The following is an 18127-nucleotide window of genomic DNA, read 5'->3' as shown; positions in this document are numbered from 1 at the left end:
TCTGGATTCCTTGTATTTCTTTGTTTTGTCTGATTGCCATGGCTAGGACCTCCAGTACTATGTTAAATAACAGTGGAGAGAGTGGGCATCCCTGTCTAGTTCCCGTTCTCAGAGGAAATGCTTTCAGCTTCTCACTGTTCAATATAATGTTGGCTGTGGGTTTATCATAGATGGCCTTTATTATGTTGAGGTACTTGCCCTCTATTCCCATATTGCTGAGAGTTTTTATCATGAATGGATGTTGAACTTTGTCAAATGCTTTTTCAGCATCTATGGAGATGATCATGTGGTTTTTGTCTTTCTTTTTGTTGATGTGGTGGATGATGTTGATGGACTTTCAAATGTTGTACCATCCTTGCATCCCTGGGATGAATCCCACTTGGTCATGGTGTATGATCCTTTTGATGTATTTTTGAATTCGGTTTGCTAATACTTTGTTGAGTATTTTTGCATCTATGTTCATCAGGGATATTGGTCTGTAGTTTTCTTTTTTGGTGGGGTCTTTGCCTGGTTTTGGTATTAGGGTGATGTTAGCTTCATAGAATGAGTTTGGGAGTATCCCCTCCTCCTCTATTTTTTGGAAAACTCTAAGGAGAATGGGTATTATGTCTTCCCTGTATGTCTGATAAAATTCCGAGGTAAGTCCATCTGGCCTGGGGGTTTTGTTCTTTGGTAGTTTTTTGATTACCGCTTCAATTTCATTGCTGGTAATTGGTCTGTTTAGATTTTCTGTTTCTTTCTGGGTCAATCGTGGAAGGTTGTATTTTTCTAGGAAGTTGTCCATTTCTCCTAGGTTTCCCAGCTTGTTAGCATATAGGTTTTCATAGTATTCACTAATAATTCTTTGTATTTTTGTGGGGTCCGTTGTGATTTTTCCTTTCTCGTTTCTGATACTGTTGATTTGTGTTGACTCTCTTTTCTTCTTAATAAGTCTGGCTAGAGGCTTATTTATTTTGATTATTTTCTCGAAGAACCAGCTCTTGGTTCATTGATTTTTTGCTATTGTTTTATTCTTCTCAATTTTATTTATTTCTTCTCTGATCTTTATTATGTCCCTCCTTCTGCTGACCTTAGGCCTCATTTGTTCTTCTTTTTCCAATTTCGATAATTGTGACATTAGATCATTCATTTGGGATTGTTCTCCCTTTTTTAAATATGCTTGGATTGCTATATACTTTCCTCTTAAGACTGCTTTTGCTGTGTCCCACAGAAGTTGGGGCTTAGTGTTGTTGTTGTCATTTGTTTCCATATATTGCTGGATCTCCATTTTGATTTGGTCATTGATCCATTGATTATTTAGGAGCGTGTTGTTAAGCCTCCATGTGTTTGTGAGCCTCTTTGCTTTCTTTGTACAGTTTATTTCTAGTTTTATGCTTTTGTGGTCTGAAAAGTTGGTTGGTAGGATTTCAGTCTTTTGGAATTTTCTGAGGCTCTTTTTGTGGCCTAGTATGTGGTCTATTCTGGAGAATGTTCCATGTGCACTTGAGAAGAATGTGTATCCTGTTGCTTTTGGATGTAGAGTTCTATAGATGTCTGTTAGGTCCATCTGCTCTACTGTGTTGTTCAGTGCTTCCGTGTCCTTACTTATTTTCTGCCCGGTGGATCTATCCTTTGGGGTGAGTGGTGTGTTGAAGTCTCCTAGAATGAATGCATTGCAGTCTATTTCCCCCTTTAGTTCTGTTAGTATTTGTTTCACATATGCTGGTGCTCCTGTGTTGGGTGCATATATATTTAGAATGGTTATATCCTCTTGTTTGACTGAGCCCTTTATCATTATGTAGTGTCCTTCTTTATCTCTTGTTACTTTCTTTGTTTTGAAGTCTATTTTGTCTGATATTAGTACTGCAACCCCTGCTTTCTTCTCGCTGTTGTTTGCTTGAAATACGTTTTTCCATCCCTTGACTTTTAGTCTGTACGTGTCTTTGGGTTTGAGGTGAGTTTCTTGTAAGCAGCATATAGATGGATCTTACTTTTTTATCCATTCTATTACTTTATGTCTTTTGATTGGTGCATTCAGCCCATTAACATTTAGGGTGACTATTGAAAGATATGTACTTATTGCCATTGCAGGCTTTAAATTCGTGGTTACCAAAGATTCAAGGTTAGCCTCTTTAGTATCTTACTGCCTAATTTAGCTCGCTTATTGAGCTGTTATATACACTGTCTGGAGATTCTTTTCTTCTCTCCCTTCTTATTCCTCCTCCTCGAGTCTTCATATGTTGGGTGTTTTGTGCTGTGCTCTTTCTAGGAGTTCTCCCATCTAGAGCAGTCCCTATAAGATGTTCTGTAGAGGTGGTTTGTGGGAAGCAAATTCCCTCAGCTTTTGTTTGTCTGGGAATTGTTTAATCCCACCATCATATTTGAATGATAGTCGTGCTGGATACAGTATCCTTGGTTCAAGGCCCTTCTGTTTCATTGCATTAAATATATCATGCCATTCTCTTCTGGCCTGTAGGGTTTCTGTCGAGAAGTCTGATGTTAGCCTGATGGGTTTTCCTTTTTAGGTGACCTTTTTCTCTCTAGCTGCCTTTAAAACTCTTTCTTTGTCCTTGATCTTTGCCATTTTAATTATTATGTGTCTTGGTGTTGTCCTCCTTGGATCCTTTCTGTTTTGGGTTCTGTGTATTTCCGTGGTCTGTTCGATTATTTCCTCCCCCAGTTTGGGGAAGTTTTCAGCAATTATTTCTTCTAAGATACTTTCCATCTCTTTTCCTCTCTCTTCTTCTTCTGGAACCCCTATAATACGGCTATTGTTCCTTTTGGATTGGACACAGAGTTCTCTTAACATTGTTTCATTCCTGGAGATCCTTTTATCTCTCTCTATGTCAGCTTTTATGCGTTCCTGTTCTCTGGTTTCAATTCCATCAATGGCCTCTTGCATTCTGTCCATTCTGCTTATAAACCCTTCCAGAGTTTGTTTCATTTCTGCAATCTCCTTTCTGGCATCTGTGATCTCCCTCCGGACCTTATCCCATTTCTCTTGCATATTTCTCTGCATCTCTGTCAGCATGTTTATGATTCTTATTTTGAATTCTTTTTCAGAAAGACTGATTAGGTCTGTCTCCTTCTCTGGTGTTGTCTCTGTGATCTTTGTCTGCCTGTAGCTTTGCCTTTTCATGGTGATAGGAATAGTTTGCAGAGCTGGGACGAGTGACGGCTGGAAGAACTTCCCTTCTTGTTGGTTTGTGGCCCTCCTCTCCTGGGAGAACAGTGACCTCTAGTGGCTAGTGCTGGGCAGCTGCGTGCAGACAGGGTTTCTGCTTCCTGCCTGGCTGCTATGGAGTTTATCTCCGCTGTTGCTGTGGGCGTGGCCTGGTTCGGGCCTCTGCTCCAAAGTGGTGGAGTCGCGTTGGAGGGGGAGCAGCCTGGAGGCTATTTGTCTCCATAAGGGGCCTCCCTGCTCCCTGCAGCCCAGGGGTTAGGGTGCCCAGAGATTCCCGGATTCCCTACCTCTGGATTAAGTGTCCCACCTTGCCCCTTTAAGACTTCCAATAAGCACCCGCCAAAACAAAACAACGACCACAAAAAAAAAAAAAGTGGCCGCTCGTTTTTCTTTATTCTCCGGCGCCAGCCTCAGGCATCTGCTCACCAGTCTTGCTACCTTGTTTCTCTAGTATTGAGGGCCCTATCCCTTTAAGACTTCCAAAAAGCATTCGCCAGAACAAAACAGCAACAACAACAACAAAAAAAAATGGTCGCGCGCTTTTCTGGTGTCCTCCGGCGCCAGGCCACCGGTGCCTGCTCACTCTTCTTGCTGCCCTGTTTCCCTAGTATTGGGGGCCCTATCCCTTTAAGACTTCCAAAAAGCGCTCGCCAGAACAAAACAGCAAAAAAAAAAAAAAAATGGTCGCGCACTTTTCTTATGTCCTCCACCACCTGGCCTCCGGTGCCTGCTCACTGTTCTTGCTCCCCTGTTTCCCTAGCATCCAGGGCCCCCTGGGCACATACTGTGTCTGCACTCTGGCCCGGATGGCTGGGGCTGGGTGTTCGGCAGTCCTGGGCTCCGTCTCCCTCCTGCTCTGCCTATTCTTCTCCCGCGGGGAGCTGGGGGGATGGGCGCTCGGCTCCCGCCGGGCCGGGGTTTGTATCTTACCCCCTTCGCGAGGCGCTGGGTTCTCTCAGGTGTGGATGTGGTCTGGATATTGTCCTGTGTCCTCTGGTCTTTATTCTAGGAAGGGTTGTCTTTGTTATATTTTCATAGATATATGTGGTTTTGGGAGGAGATTTCCCCTGCTCTACTCACGCCGCCATCTTCCACCCCCCTATTTGTTTTTCTTGACGCCAGTACTAGAATGTCTTGATTTCTGTAGGTTTGTAATTTATTTTAAAATAAGAAGTATGAGACATGTATCATTGTTCCTGTCTTTCAAAATTGTTTTGGCTATAGGGATCTCTTGAGAAGTCATATGAATTTTAGGGTGAATTTATCAACTTCCACAAAAAAAAAAAGAAAGCTACTGGGAATTTGATAGTGATTGTGTTGATTGCTTTGGGAAGTATGGACATCTTAAATATTAAGTCTCTTAATACTTGAACATGAGATATCTTTCCATTTATTTGTGTTCTCTTTAATTTCTTTCAGCAGTGTATTTAGTTTTAAGTGTAGAAGTCTTTCATTTCCTTGATAAAAGTTTGTTCCTAAGTATTTTATTCTTTTGATGCTATTGAAAGAGATTGTTTTCATTTTTTTCAAATTATTTGGAGTTTAGAAATGATGGGTTTTTGTCTTCATTTTGTATCCTACAACATTGCTGAATTTGTTTGTTACAATTTGCTTATCAGTCACAATTTGTTTTTGTGTAGTATATTTTGGCTTTTGTACATAAAGCATGTTGTCTAGAAGGGAGATACTTAATTTTTTTCCATTCCAATTTGAGTGCCTTTTATTTCTTTTTCTTGCCAAATTGCTCTGCTAGGACTTCTCAGACTATATGAATAGAAATAGAGCAGACAGCCTTGTCATGTTCCTGATCTTAAATTTAGGAAGAGCTTTCAGTCTTTCACCATTATAATTTTAGTTATGTGTTTTTCATAAGTGGACTTTATTTGGTTGAGGTTGTTTCCTTCTATTCCTAGTTGATTAAGTGTACATATCATGAAGTGGTGTTGAATTTTGTCAGGTTTTCTATGCAGCAGTTGAGATGGTTAGGTTGTTGTCTGTGCTGTTGATGTGGTATGTCACGTTGACTGATTTTGTATGTTAAATCATCCTTGAGATCCAAGAATAAATCCCACTTGGTCATGGTGTAATACTCCCTTCAGTGTACTGTTGAAGCCAGTTTACTGTTGTTTTGTTGAGGATTTTTGCATCGGTATTCATCAGGGGTATTGGTCTACATAGTTCCCTTGTTGTGTCTTTGTATGTCAGACAAAGCTTAACTTTACACCTCTAGACATTTGCAGTGTAATAAATTCAACTCAAATTGAAATATTTGAGTCTTTGTTCTTTTCTTAGTCTAGCTGAGGACTTGTCAATTTTGTTGATCTTTTCATAAAACCAACTGTTTTTGTTTATATTTTCTTTAATATTTATTACTTCCTTTCTTTTGCTAGCTTTGGGTTTAGGGTTCTTTTCCAATTTCTAGAGGTGTAAAGTTAAGCTTTGTATCAGGGAAATGCTGGCCTCATTGAATGAGCTTGGACATCTTTCTTCTTCCAATTTTTTGGAAGAGTTTCAAGAGAATTGGTGTTAATTCTTCTTTAAATACTTGGTAGACTTCTCTAGTGAAGCTGTCTGGCCTTGGGTTTTGTTTGTTGTAGGGTTTTGGTTACTGCTTTAATCTTACTGGTCATAGATCTGTTCATATTTTTTTATTGTTACATGATTTAGTCTTCATAGATTACATATTTCTAAGACTGTATCTGTTTCTTCTTGGTTATCCAGTTTTTTGGAGTACAGTTTTTCGAAGTGTTCTCTCATAATCTTCTTTATTTCTGTGGTATTTATTGTCTGTATTGTGCCCTTTCATTTGTGATTTAGTTATTTGAGTCTTCTTTCTTTTTTTCTTAATTTATCAAGCTGAGGACTTCTCAGTTCTGTTGATCTTTTCATAAAGCCAATGCTTTGTTTCATTTTTTTTTTCTATTTTGTTCATCTTTGCTTTAATGTTTATTCCTTCTGGTAACTTTGGGTTTGGTGGTCTTTTCTAATTTCTAGAGGTATAAAGTTAAGCTGTTGATTTAATATCTTCCTTTTTAATATAAGTATTTATAACTGTATACTTATATTTTAGCATTGCCATCACTGTTTTGGTTTGTTGTGTTTCATTTTCATTTGTCTCAAGTAATTTTCTAATTTCCCTTTATTGTGTTTTTTTGACCCACTGGCTCTTTAAGAGTGTGTTGTTAAAGTTCCACAGATTTGTGCATTTCCAGTTTTCTTTGTGCTTTTGATTTCTAGCTTCATTCCATTGTGATGAGAAAAAGTATTTGTATAATTTCAGTCTTCTTGAATTTGTTATAACTTCTTTTGTGACCTAACATTCAGTCTATCCTGGAAAATGTTCAATGTGCACTTGAGAAGAATACATGTTCTGTTGTTCTTGGGTAGATTATTTTGTATATATATTACGTCCATGGTTTATAGTGTTGCTTAAATTCTTTATTTCCTAATTGGTGATCTGTGTGATTGTTCTATCCATTACTGCTTTCTTTTGTACAGTTGATCTTTTGTTGTGCATCATGTTGAATTTCTTCTCATTACTTTTATGTATATTTTTTCAGTTAGTTTCTTGTGTTAATCTTGGCGATTATTATTAACATTTTAGGCTTATAATATTCTGGTTCAAATTAATACCAACTTTGTTTCAGTAGTGTAAAAACTATGTTGCTATACAACTCTGTTCCTCCTGTTTTGTTATCCCTGTCTGAAGTTACATCTTTATACGGTAATACTGGCCCTTGTGTTTACCTGGATAGTTGCCTTTATTATTGTTCTTTATTCCTTTTTATGGCTTTGAGTTACCATGTGGTTTCCTTTCATTGCTGCGTGAAGGACTGCGTTTTAACATTTCTCATGGAGCAGATCTGTTAGTGGTTGATTCTCTTTAACCCCTTTAAGCTTTTATTTATCTGGGAGTGTTAATTCTGCTTTCATTTTTTGAAGAATACTTTTTCTGGGTGTAGAATTGATTGACAATTTTTTTTCTTTCAGCACTATAAACACCATGTTGATGCTTTCTGACCTTCATGGTTTCTGATGAGAAATTAACTTTTAGTCTTATTGAGGACCCTTTATTTGTGACTGGTTGCTTCTCTGTTGCTGCATTTATTATTCAAGTTCTTTGTTTTTGGGTTTTGTTGGTTTTACATTGATGTAACTTAATCTAAATTGCTTTGCATTTATCCTACTTGGAGTTTGTTGAGTTTCTTAGATGTTTAGATATATTTTATCAAAGACTGGGTGTTTATGACTATTTTCTGAAATATTCTTTCTGCCTTTTCCACTACTTTGTCATCTCTGTAAATATGTAGTTACATTTGATAGTGTCTATAGATCTGTTAGGCTCTGTTCATTTTCCTTTATTTTTTTCCTTTCTGCTCCTTAGACTGCATAATTTCAATAGGCTTATTTTCATATTCACTGATTGTTTCTTCTGCTCGCTGAAATCTGCTTTTGAAATCCAGTAGTGAATTTTTCATTTTAATTGTTGTTCATCTCCAGAATTTATGTTTGGTTCTTTTTTTTTTGGTTGGTTGGTTCTTTTTTATATTTATATGGCTCCTTTCTGTGTATTGATATTTTCTATATTGAGACATTGTTCTCCTGGTTTCCTTTAGTTCTTTCCCTGGGTTTCTGTTACCACTTTGAGCATATTTAAGACTGTCAATTTAAAGGCTTTGTCTAGTAAGTTCCATGTCTGTGCTTCAGAGATAATTTCCAGTGGTTTTATTTTTCCCATGAATAGGACATACTTTCTTGTTTTTCTGCATGCCTTGTAATTTTTTTTCTTGAAAACTGGGTGTTTTGAATATTATAATGTAGTAACTCTGGAAATAAGATTCTTCCTTCTCCTCAGGGTTTCTTGCTGCTGTATGGTTTGTAGTCATGAATTCCTAAAATTTTTCAAGCTGTATTTTTGTCATGTGTCTTTGAAGCCTGTATCCTTTAGTTTGTTGTCACCTAGTGGTTTGACAGAAATATCCTTAAATGCCCAGAGCCCAAGACAAAGAGAAAAATTTTAAGGAAAAAAAAACTTTTCATGTCATTGCCAACTGTCCTTGTATTCAGATACTCCTTTAATTCTTACCCGTATTATTTAAAACTGCCTCAATCTTTACTTCCTCCTTGTACTGAGCCTAAGGATTAGCCAGACATGAAATCTAAGGTTGTTTTTTTTCTGATCATGTCTTACCCTGCACGTGGGTGTGGATTTCTAGATTCCCTATTCTATACACAAGCTTTTCAGATTCTTATTCACTAAAGTACCTTTTACCCAGCTTTTCTTTCCAATGTTTCTAACATCCTCTACTTTGTTACTTTTCTGTCCTGCCTGAGACATTTTTGAGTTGGGTGAAGGAGAGGCACATGCATCTTGTCAGTCCTTAATCAAATCCCCAAATACAAAACATGTTCTTCTCTCTTTGGAACAGATTTTCACAGCAGGAATGCTGGCTGATGTCTTCTTGACTTTGCTGTGCTATGCAGGGGGGTGGAGCTAGACTAAGTTAAAATGTCATAAAGCTTTCCTAACATTATTAAGTTGCGTTTTTCTTGGTTTAGCATTCATTTTTTTGTAAACCTTTTACTATTTTCCAGAGTTTCAGTGAAGTTGCTTCTGAAGATTTTTGCTCTTTTTTCCAGTCTTTCAAGGGCCTGTTCCTTCAAAGAATTTTCCCATCGTATTCATTAAGTGTTCTCCAGAAAAGCAGAACCATTAGGTTGTATGTACATGGGAAGGGATTTATTTAAAGGAATTGGCTGATGCAATAGAACTAATGGAGGCTGACAGGTTCAAAATCTATAGGGTGGGATGTCAAGCTGGAGACCCAGGAAAGAGCTGATACTGTAGTTTAAGTCTAATGGCTGTCAGGCTAAAGACTCAGGAAAGAACCAATACTGGAGTTCACATGAGAAGGCCATCTGCTCTAGAATTCCCTCTTGCCTAAGGGAGATAAGTCTTTTCTTCTATCCAGGCTTTCATCTGATTGGATGGACCTACCTCATTATGGAGAGCAATCTACTTAGAGCCTATCAATTTCATCCAGAAACATGTTCACTGGAACTTCCCAGAATAATGTTTGACATATCTGGATACCATACCTGCCAAGTTGACATAAAATTAACCACCACACCTACTCTGCCATTTTAATACATCCTGCAGTTGATTTGTATGTGTTTATCTTGTATCCTATGCCCTTACTAAACTCATTTCGTTCCAGGAGGATTTTTGTCAGATTCCTTGGAATTATTTATATAGGCAATGATCTGTCATGTGTGCAGATGGGGGCAATTTTATTTTCTCCTTTCCATTGTGTATGCCTGTCATTTCTTTTTCTTGCCTTTTTGCAGTGACTGGAAGTTCTAGTAATATGTTGAATTAGAGTGGTGAGGTTTGACATCCTTGCCTTGCCCCCAATCTTAGAGGGAAGTATTCATTTTTTTTTTTACTATTCAGTATTATGTTAGCTGTAGGTATTTATTTTGTTGATACCCTGTATCAAATTGAAGTAGTTTCCCTTTATTCCATATGCTGACAGTTTTATTAAGAATGGCTGTTTGGTTTTCAATTAATATGGTCATATGATATTTTTTCTTTAGCCTATTGATAATGGCAGATTACATTGACTTTTTTCAAAAGTTGAATCAGCCTCACATTCCATGAGTAAATCCCACCTGCTTGTGGTGTATAATCCTTTTTATGCATTGTTTGATTCATTTTGCTAATATTTTATTGAGAAATTTTATGTGCAAGTTAATCAGAGATAGCCAAAAAAAAATTTTTTTTTGTACTCTCTGTCTCGTTATGGTGTCGGTGTAATACTAGCCTCATAATATGAATTTGAAAATGTTACCTCCCCTTCTCTTCTGGAAAAGGTTAGATAGAATTGGTGTTAATTCTTTTTTAAATTATTTAAAATAATTCTCCAATTTGGAATTCCCTAGTGAGACCACCTTGACCAGAGACTTCTTTTTTGGGAGTTTAATAATTCTAAATTCAACACCCTTAGTAGTTACTGAGCTATTAAAGATTAATTAAATATTAGGTGAATTGTGGTTGGTTGTGTTTTTCAAGATACTGAGCCATTTCATCCAAATTGTTAAATTTGTGTCCGTAAAGTTGTTTATATTATGCTCTTGTTATCCTTATGATGTTGATAGAGTCTGTAGCAGCGGCCTGTTTGTTTCCTTTGTATCTTTGTCAGTCTTGTTAGAACTTTATTAATTTTAATTTTTTTCCCTATAGTTAGCTTTTGGTTTCAGTTATTTTTCTCTTTTCAGTTTCATTTATTTCTGCTTATTTCCTTCTTTATGCTTGCTATAAATTAATTTTGTTCTTTTTCTATTCATATGAAACCTTTCTCTTTAAAGATGCAACATTTAAGAAATAAATTTCCCTGTCATTATTTTAGCTGCATCCCTTATATTCTAATATGTTGTCTTTTCATTAAGTTCTAATTTTTAAAAATTTCCTTTAAAAATTTTTGAGCCATGGATTATTTAGAAGTGTGTTGTTTAATTTTCGATTGATAGAGATTTCCCTGTTATTGTTTATTAGTTTTTTCTTTGCATAATTTTTATACTGGTTCCTCTGGCTATTAAAATACAAATACATAATTTACTAGCAGTCTGCCAGTGTCAACCATTTTTACCACTAAGAGTAAAGTCTAGACCTCACTTTCATTTACCTTCCTTTTACCTTTCTCACTTCTAAATATTGTGTTAAGTATTAGTGATAACATTTTGTTTCAGTCATCAAAGATAATTTATAAAATTTATAGTGAAGAGCTTAGTCTGTTATGTTATCTATACTTATGTTCTTTTTATTGTTTCTTCTTTCCTTATTTCCAAGATTTTTTCTTCTACCATTTCATGCTTGATGAGTATCCTTTACATTCTTTAGGGGTAGATCTGCTAATGACAAATTTTTTAGTAGTTTAGTTTTTCTATGAGAATGTTTTTATTACTCTTCATTTCTGAAGGATTGTCTCAGTGGCTGTAGAATTCAGGGATAATAGTTATTTTCTTTCATCACTTGAAAAATAACCATGTAACTTCCTTTTTATTTCAGATGGGAAATCTGTAATTTATATTTGTTTTCCTCCATAGCTAATTTGTCATTTCTTTCTGGTTAGTTTGAAGATTTCTTCTATGTTTTATGCTTTCAAATTTTTAAATTATGAGTCTTAGTGTAGATTTGTTTAGGTTTGTCCTTTATAGGGTTCACTCAGCTTCTTAGTGTGTAGGTTTGTGTCTTTCACCAAATTGGGAGGTTTTCAGCCATAATTTCCTCAAATATTCTGTCAGCCTCACTTTTCTTTCTTCTTTACTTATGGAATTCCAGTGATACGTGTTTTTGCTATTTTCTCACAGCTCCCTAAGTCTCTGTTCTTTATTTAGTTTCTGTTTGTTGTTTATAGATTGAGTGAATTTTATAATCTGGTTTTCAGGTATACTAATTCTGACCTCTTGTCGTCTTTATTCTACTATCAAGCCCTTCCCACAAATTTTTTAAATTTGTTGCTGTATGTTTCATTTAAATAATATCCATTAGCTTTTTAAATAGCTTCTATGTATTTGCTTAGACTTTCAGTTTTTCATTTGTTTCAAGAGAAAATTGTATTTGCTTATTGAATTATTTTTACAATTATTGTTTAAAACATTTGTCAGATTTTTCTGACATTTGATTTCTCTTGTTGCTGTCATTTGTCTTTTCTCAATAAAGTTGTGATTTTCATGATTCTTGGTATGGCAGTTGATTTTTCTATTTCATCTCTTTTTTGTCTGTTGTCAGAGATTCTCACAAACCCCTTTAAATTACTTTGTTTTAACAGGTATATATCTATTCAGATATAGTATGTAGGTCTTAGCGTACTTTTGTGGGCTATGGTTTCAATGGCAGTCTAATTATGTAAGTATTGTTTTTATTTACTTGATTTATTTCATGCCTCTGGGGCTCCTACTGGTTCCTGTGGTGCTGCTGTAGGTAGTGGAAGATGCTTCCCCAGACTGGGGACCTGGTGCCTTTAGGTTAGGGAAGATAGTCTCTGGTGGGGACAAAGAATGTTTCCTGGATTTGGTGCTTATTGAAGTAGAATCCCTCTTCCTGATGCTCCCCATCTACACACTACTTCTGGGTGGGGGAAGGTAGTCTTTCACCTGGCAATGAGAATAGTACTTTTATTATCAGCAGAGCTTCTAATTGATACCCCTTGTTGCTTCTGCCAAGCTTATGTGGCTGGGACACCTGTTTGGTCCAGGGAAGGAATAAACCTACCTTGGCTCCTTCTGGTGCTTTATTGGGAAACAGTCAGCCTGGGTTACCTTCTTTTGTTGGGTGCAGGGTCATAAGATGCCTTATTGCTCTCCTCCAATTCTAAGATCCCTAGCCAGTTCGTTTTCCTCTTGCCATTTTTCAGATTTCTACTTTGGCTGTCTCTTTTGTTGTTCTTGGATTTTATAGTTGTACCAAGCAAGGACAAGCAAGGAGAGGGGAATCTGCTCCGTCTCATCTAGACCAAAAGTGCTATGATTACAATCCATGTTAATTGCTGTATTTTATTTATCCTATATGAGATTATTTTCATAAAAATCATTAGGTTTAAAATCTTTAAATAATAATGCCTTTTAAAAAATAGTAGCATATGAAATTAGTTGTTATTCCATGAATACAGTATCTGTTCTGGAGTGATAGATTTCAAACGTTCTAAATGACAAGGTGACTTAAATGAGAATAATTTGCCTGTCATTTTATGATAATGCTTTGAAAAGATGTAATTAAATTTATAATTACAATAGCTTTAATCTTTTTATATATAGCAATAATAAAGAGGTTAAACCTTAACTGTTATATTTACCTGTCTTGTTCATTCCTTTCAATCTCTTAGAATATGCCTAACTAGTTTTAAATAAATTATTAGGAGATGGAAGAAAGAACAAAATGCCTGGAAGAGAATTCTACACTACTCAATTCTTATTTATGCCAAAATGACTGTGAAACAGTTGTTTTTCGAGTGGCTCTTCTCACACAGTCAAACCTGCCACAGGTAAACAGGTGCATTTAATCTGCAGGTTGAAAATATTTCTACCATTGGCTTTCTTGAAGATACTTCCTTTAGTAGTATCTCTGCAGTTCACTGCCTATGATTTATAACTACAGTGATGGTGTTTGACAAGGATTTTTAAAAATTTTGTTTCTAGGTACATATGTGGTCTGGAGGGATATTTGGTCAATGAAATACTAAAATTTCTGGAACATTACCACTTATTTGAGGGGTGTGAAATAGGATGCTTGAAAAATTGTCCTTGAAAATCTAGAACTGTACACATATACTATTTAGTTGCAAAGAAGGGTGAGAGAATAAACTAATTAATGAGTGTTAAAGAAGGGCAAAGGGAAATGGTTATATTAGAAAATTTTAGCTAAAGGATAACTTGTACAACTAAGCAGACTGTAATGCTCCATTTCTCATTGGAAAAAAGAGACCTGTGTATTAGCCCTTATTGTCACCTAAAAGGGAAGAATAAGAAAATTAATTTTCCTTGCATTAAACTGGAGAATTTATCAAATGGATCTTTATTATGTCGAGGGGCATTGAACTACATAATGGATAGTGCTTTTAAGGGAAGTTTTATATAAAAAGGGGTGGAATTTTTTTGTTGTTTTTGTTCTCTTGAGACATTTTTATGTGTATGTGGTCATGAAGTTTAGCTTTCTGATGATTTGACTTGATACAGAGATCTACTTTAGAGACTTAAGTCTCTAGGCTTTAGAGGAATGAGTGGTTGATGTGTTCCTGTCTAACCTCTAGATATGAAGTTCTCAATCTTTGTGTTTTTTTTAGAAAATTCCCTGCTTCCATTGTTTTGCCCTGTTTATTCCTAATTTTCTTTTTTAAAACAATGTTTAATTGTGGTAAAATAATACATAACATAAAATTACCATCTTGACCATTTTTAAGTGTACAGTACAATAGTATTAAGTAGTTGCATTGTTATGTGACCTACTGAAACTCTGTATGTTCAATGAGTTTCCCAGTCCCCCTTTACCAAGTTCTTGGCAACCACCATTATACTTTGTTTCTTTGAATTTGACTGCTCTAGGTATCTTATATAAGTGAAATGTTACAGTATTTGTCCTTTTATGGCTTATCTCATTTAGCACAATGTCCTCAGTGTTCATCCATGTTGTAGAATATGTTAGAATTTCCTTCCTTTTTAAGATAAATAATATCCCATTGTATATACATGCTATATTTTGTTGATCCATTTATCCAGTTAGTGGATACTTGGGTGACTTCCACCTTATAGCTTTTGTGGATAATGCTGCTATGAACATGGGTGTATACCAATATTTCTTAAAGACCTAGCTTTTAGTTTTTTGGGGTATATACCTAGAAGTGGAATTACTAGATCATATTTTAATTCTATTTTTAATTCTTTGAGGAACAACCATACTGTTTACAAATTTTACATTCTATTTTAAAATGACTACACCATTTCTCACTCACAGTGCATAACAATTCTCACCAACAGTACACAAGAATTTTAATTTCTCAGCATCCTCACTAACACTTAATATTTTGTGTTTTTTCTTTTCCATGTAGTAGTAGTCATCCTAATGGATGTGAGGTGGTGTCTCATTGTGGTTTTGATTTACATTTCCATAATAATTAGTGATCTTGGGTATCTTTTCATGTGCTTTTTTGGCTATTTGTATGTCATCTTTGAAAAAGTTTCTATTCAGGTCACCTTCCCACCTTTTTCATCATGTTGCTTCATTCTTTGTTACTGTATTTTTTATCAGGAAGAAGGTTCCCACACTAATTACTTCTCCAACTGTTTAGATACCAACTAGCTGTCCTACAGGTCATTTATGAAACCAGCTGCTACCTTGGGGGTTAGTGCAGGTTTAGTGTTCAGTCCCACAAGACTGTCCACCACCTCAGGTGCCAATCTCAGGTAGTGGGTACCCAGCTTACCCACACTTCTGTCCAGAGTGGCTACAAATTAGGTTCCCATGACCTGCTCCTCAGGCTTGATAATTCGGTATAGCAGCTCACAGAACTCAGGGAAACACTTCTGTTTGCCAGTTTATTATAAAGGATACATTAAAGGATACAGATGAACAGCCAGATGAAGAAGAACTGAAAGGTCTGAAAGGGTTTCAAGTGCAGGAGCTTCTGTTCCTGTGGAGTTAGGGTGCATTACCCTCCCCATGGGGGTGTGTTTAGCAGTCTGGAAGCTCTCCAAACCCTAGCCTTTAGGAAGGTTTATGGAGTCTTCATGACATAGGTATGATTGATGATCAACTCAGTCAGTGTTTAGGCCCCCTACTCCCCTGCAAGAGAATGGAGCAGAAAGTTAAAAGCTTCTAATCATGGCTTGGTCTTTATGGTGACCAGTCCCAGCCCCCACCCAGGAGCCTATCGAGAGTCATCTCATTAGAACAAAAGACACTTGTATCACTCAGGAATTTTCAGACTTTAGGAGCTCTTTGCTATGAGCCAGGAGCATAAACCAAATAAACATTATGTCATAGAGTTTTTCATGTACTGTGGATATTAAACTCCTATCAGATATATGATTTGCTAATATATTCTCCAATTCCATAGGTTGCCTTTTCACTCTTACGTCCTTTGATTCATAGAAGTTTTTAAGTTTGATGTCCCATTTATCTGGTTTTACTTTTGTTGCCTATTCTTTTAGTGTTGAATCCAAGAAATCATTGCCAAATCCAATGTCATGAGGCTTTCCCCCATCTTATTCTATGAGTTTATAGTTTTAGCCCTTACATTTAGCTTATTAATCCATTTTGAGTTAATTTTTGTATATGGTGTGTCTTAGTGCATTAGGATTGATGTAACAAACCACCACAGACTGGGTAGCTTAAACAACAAAAAGTTATTCCACAATAATGGGAATTGGAAGTCCAAGATCACGGTGCAGCATGGTTGAGTGAGGGCTTTCTTCCAGGTTGTTGATTTCTTGTGTCCTCACATGGCAGAAGAGGCAAGGGAGCTCTCTAGAGCTTCTTTTATGAGAGTATTTATCTCACTCATGAGGACTCTGTCCTCGTGACCTAATGATCTCTAGATTTCAACGTAGAATTTTATAGGGGCAAAAACATTCAGACCATAGCATGATGTAAGGGAAGAATCCAACTTCATTCTTTCACGTGCATGTATCCAGTTTTCCCCACATTATCTATTGCAAAGACTGTCCATTTCAAAATGTTGAATGGTATTGGTATCTTTGTCGAAAATCATTTGATCTTATGTATGAAGAATGTATTATTGGGCTTTCTACTGTTGTTCCATTAGTCTGTATGTCTGTTTACATCAGTATCATACTGTTTTGATTACTGTGGCTTTGAAGTAAGTTTTGAAATCAGAAGTGTGAGACCTACAACTTCATCCTTTTTCAAAATTACTTTGACTCTATGCGGTCCTTTGAAATTCCATATGAACTTTGGGATGAATTTTTCTGTATCTGCAAAAAATGCCATTGGGATTTTGATAAGCAGTGCATTAAATCTGCCTTGGGTAGTACTGACATTTTAATCCATGAACACTAGATGTCTTCCCATTTATTTTTGTCATCTGCAATTTATTTTGGCAATGTTTGCAGTTTCTAGTATACAAGTTTTTAGCCTTGGTTAAGTTCATTCCCAAATATTTCATTCTTTTTGATGTTTTTATAAATGGTATTGTTTTCTTTCTTTCTTTTAGATTAGTCATTATTAGTGTATGGATATGCAGTTGACTTTTGTGCATTCGTTTTTTTTCTATTACTGTATATTTTTCTAGTTTTATTGTTATATAATTCACATACACCCTGTATAAGTTTAAGGTGTATGGCATAATGGTTTGGTTTACATATATTGTGAAATGATTACCACAGTCAGTTAGTTAGCATCTATTATCTCTATAGATAAAATAAAAAGAATAAGCAAAAAAAGAGAAAATTATATTTTTCTGTGATGGCAGACAGCTCTTAGGATTTACTGTCTTAACAACTTTATGTACATCTTACAGAGGTGTTAACTGTAGTCATTATGATGTGCATTATATCCCCAGGACTTACTTAATCTTATAACTGGAAATTTTTACCTTTTGACCATCTTCACCCATTTTGCCAAGTCCCCAGCCCCCTGTCTCTGGCAGCCACTAGTTTGTTCTATCTATGAGTTCAGTTTTTTTTTTTTAGTTTGGGTTTTTTTTGGTTTTTTTAGATTCTACATTTAAGTGAGATCACACAGCCTTTGTCTGTTTCTTACTTATTTCACTTAGCCTAATGCCTTCAGGGTCTGTCAGTGATTTGCAAATGGAAGTATTTCATTTTTTTAAATTAAGGTATCATTGATACATGAAGGTTTCACATGAGCAAAGTTGTGGCTACAACATTCACCCATGTTATCAAGTCCCCCCCCACAGACCCCATTGCAGTCACTGTCCATCAGTAAAGTAAAATGCTGTAGAGTCTTTACTTGTCTTCTTCATGCTATAATGCCTTCCCTATGACCTACCTATATTATGTGTGCTAATTATAATACCTCTTAATCCCCTTCTCTCCCTTCCCACCCACCTTCCCCTATCTCTTCCCTTTGGAAACCGCTGGTCCCTTCTTGGAGCCTGTGTGCCTGCTGCTGTTTTGTTCCTTCAGTTTTGCTTTGTTGTTATACTCCACAAATGAGGGAAATCATTTGGTATTTGTCTTTCTCTGCCTGACTTATTTCCCTAAGCATAATATCCTCTAGCTCCATCCATGTTGTTGCAAATGGTAAGATTTGTTTTCTTCTTATGGCTGAATAATATTCCATTGTGTATATGTACCACATCTTCTTTATCCATTCATCTACTGATGGACACTTAGGTTGCTTCCATTTCTTGGCTATTGTACATAGTGCTGCAATAAACATAGGGGTGCATATATATTTTTCAAACTGGGCTGCATTCTTAGGGTAAA

General features: G+C 36.1%; 1 protein-coding gene across 15 annotated transcripts in view; it reads left to right on the top strand.

The window, feature by feature from the left end:
• The window catches only part of ZNF644 (zinc finger protein 644), a 112710-nt gene that overhangs the window by 50501 nt on the left and 44082 nt on the right, over nucleotides 1-18127 (top strand). For 6 of the 15 annotated variants that reach the window (XM_036889265.2, XM_036889256.2, XM_036889306.2 and 3 more), the window contains one exon: nucleotides 13081-13206. The exons of the other annotated variants lie outside the window; for them this stretch is intronic. In XM_036889265.2, the coding sequence (XP_036745160.2) occupies nucleotides 13081-13206 (126 nt within the window). The remainder of the gene's footprint in view (nucleotides 1-13080; nucleotides 13207-18127) is intronic. 15 annotated transcript variants of the gene reach the window in all.

Source organism: Manis pentadactyla, chromosome 4 (genome assembly GCF_030020395.1).
Source record: "Manis pentadactyla isolate mManPen7 chromosome 4, mManPen7.hap1, whole genome shotgun sequence".
Classification (NCBI taxonomy): domain Eukaryota; kingdom Metazoa; phylum Chordata; class Mammalia; order Pholidota; family Manidae; genus Manis; species Manis pentadactyla.
Note: the sequence above shows the minus strand (reverse complement) of the source record. Positions and strands in the feature narration are given on the sequence as shown.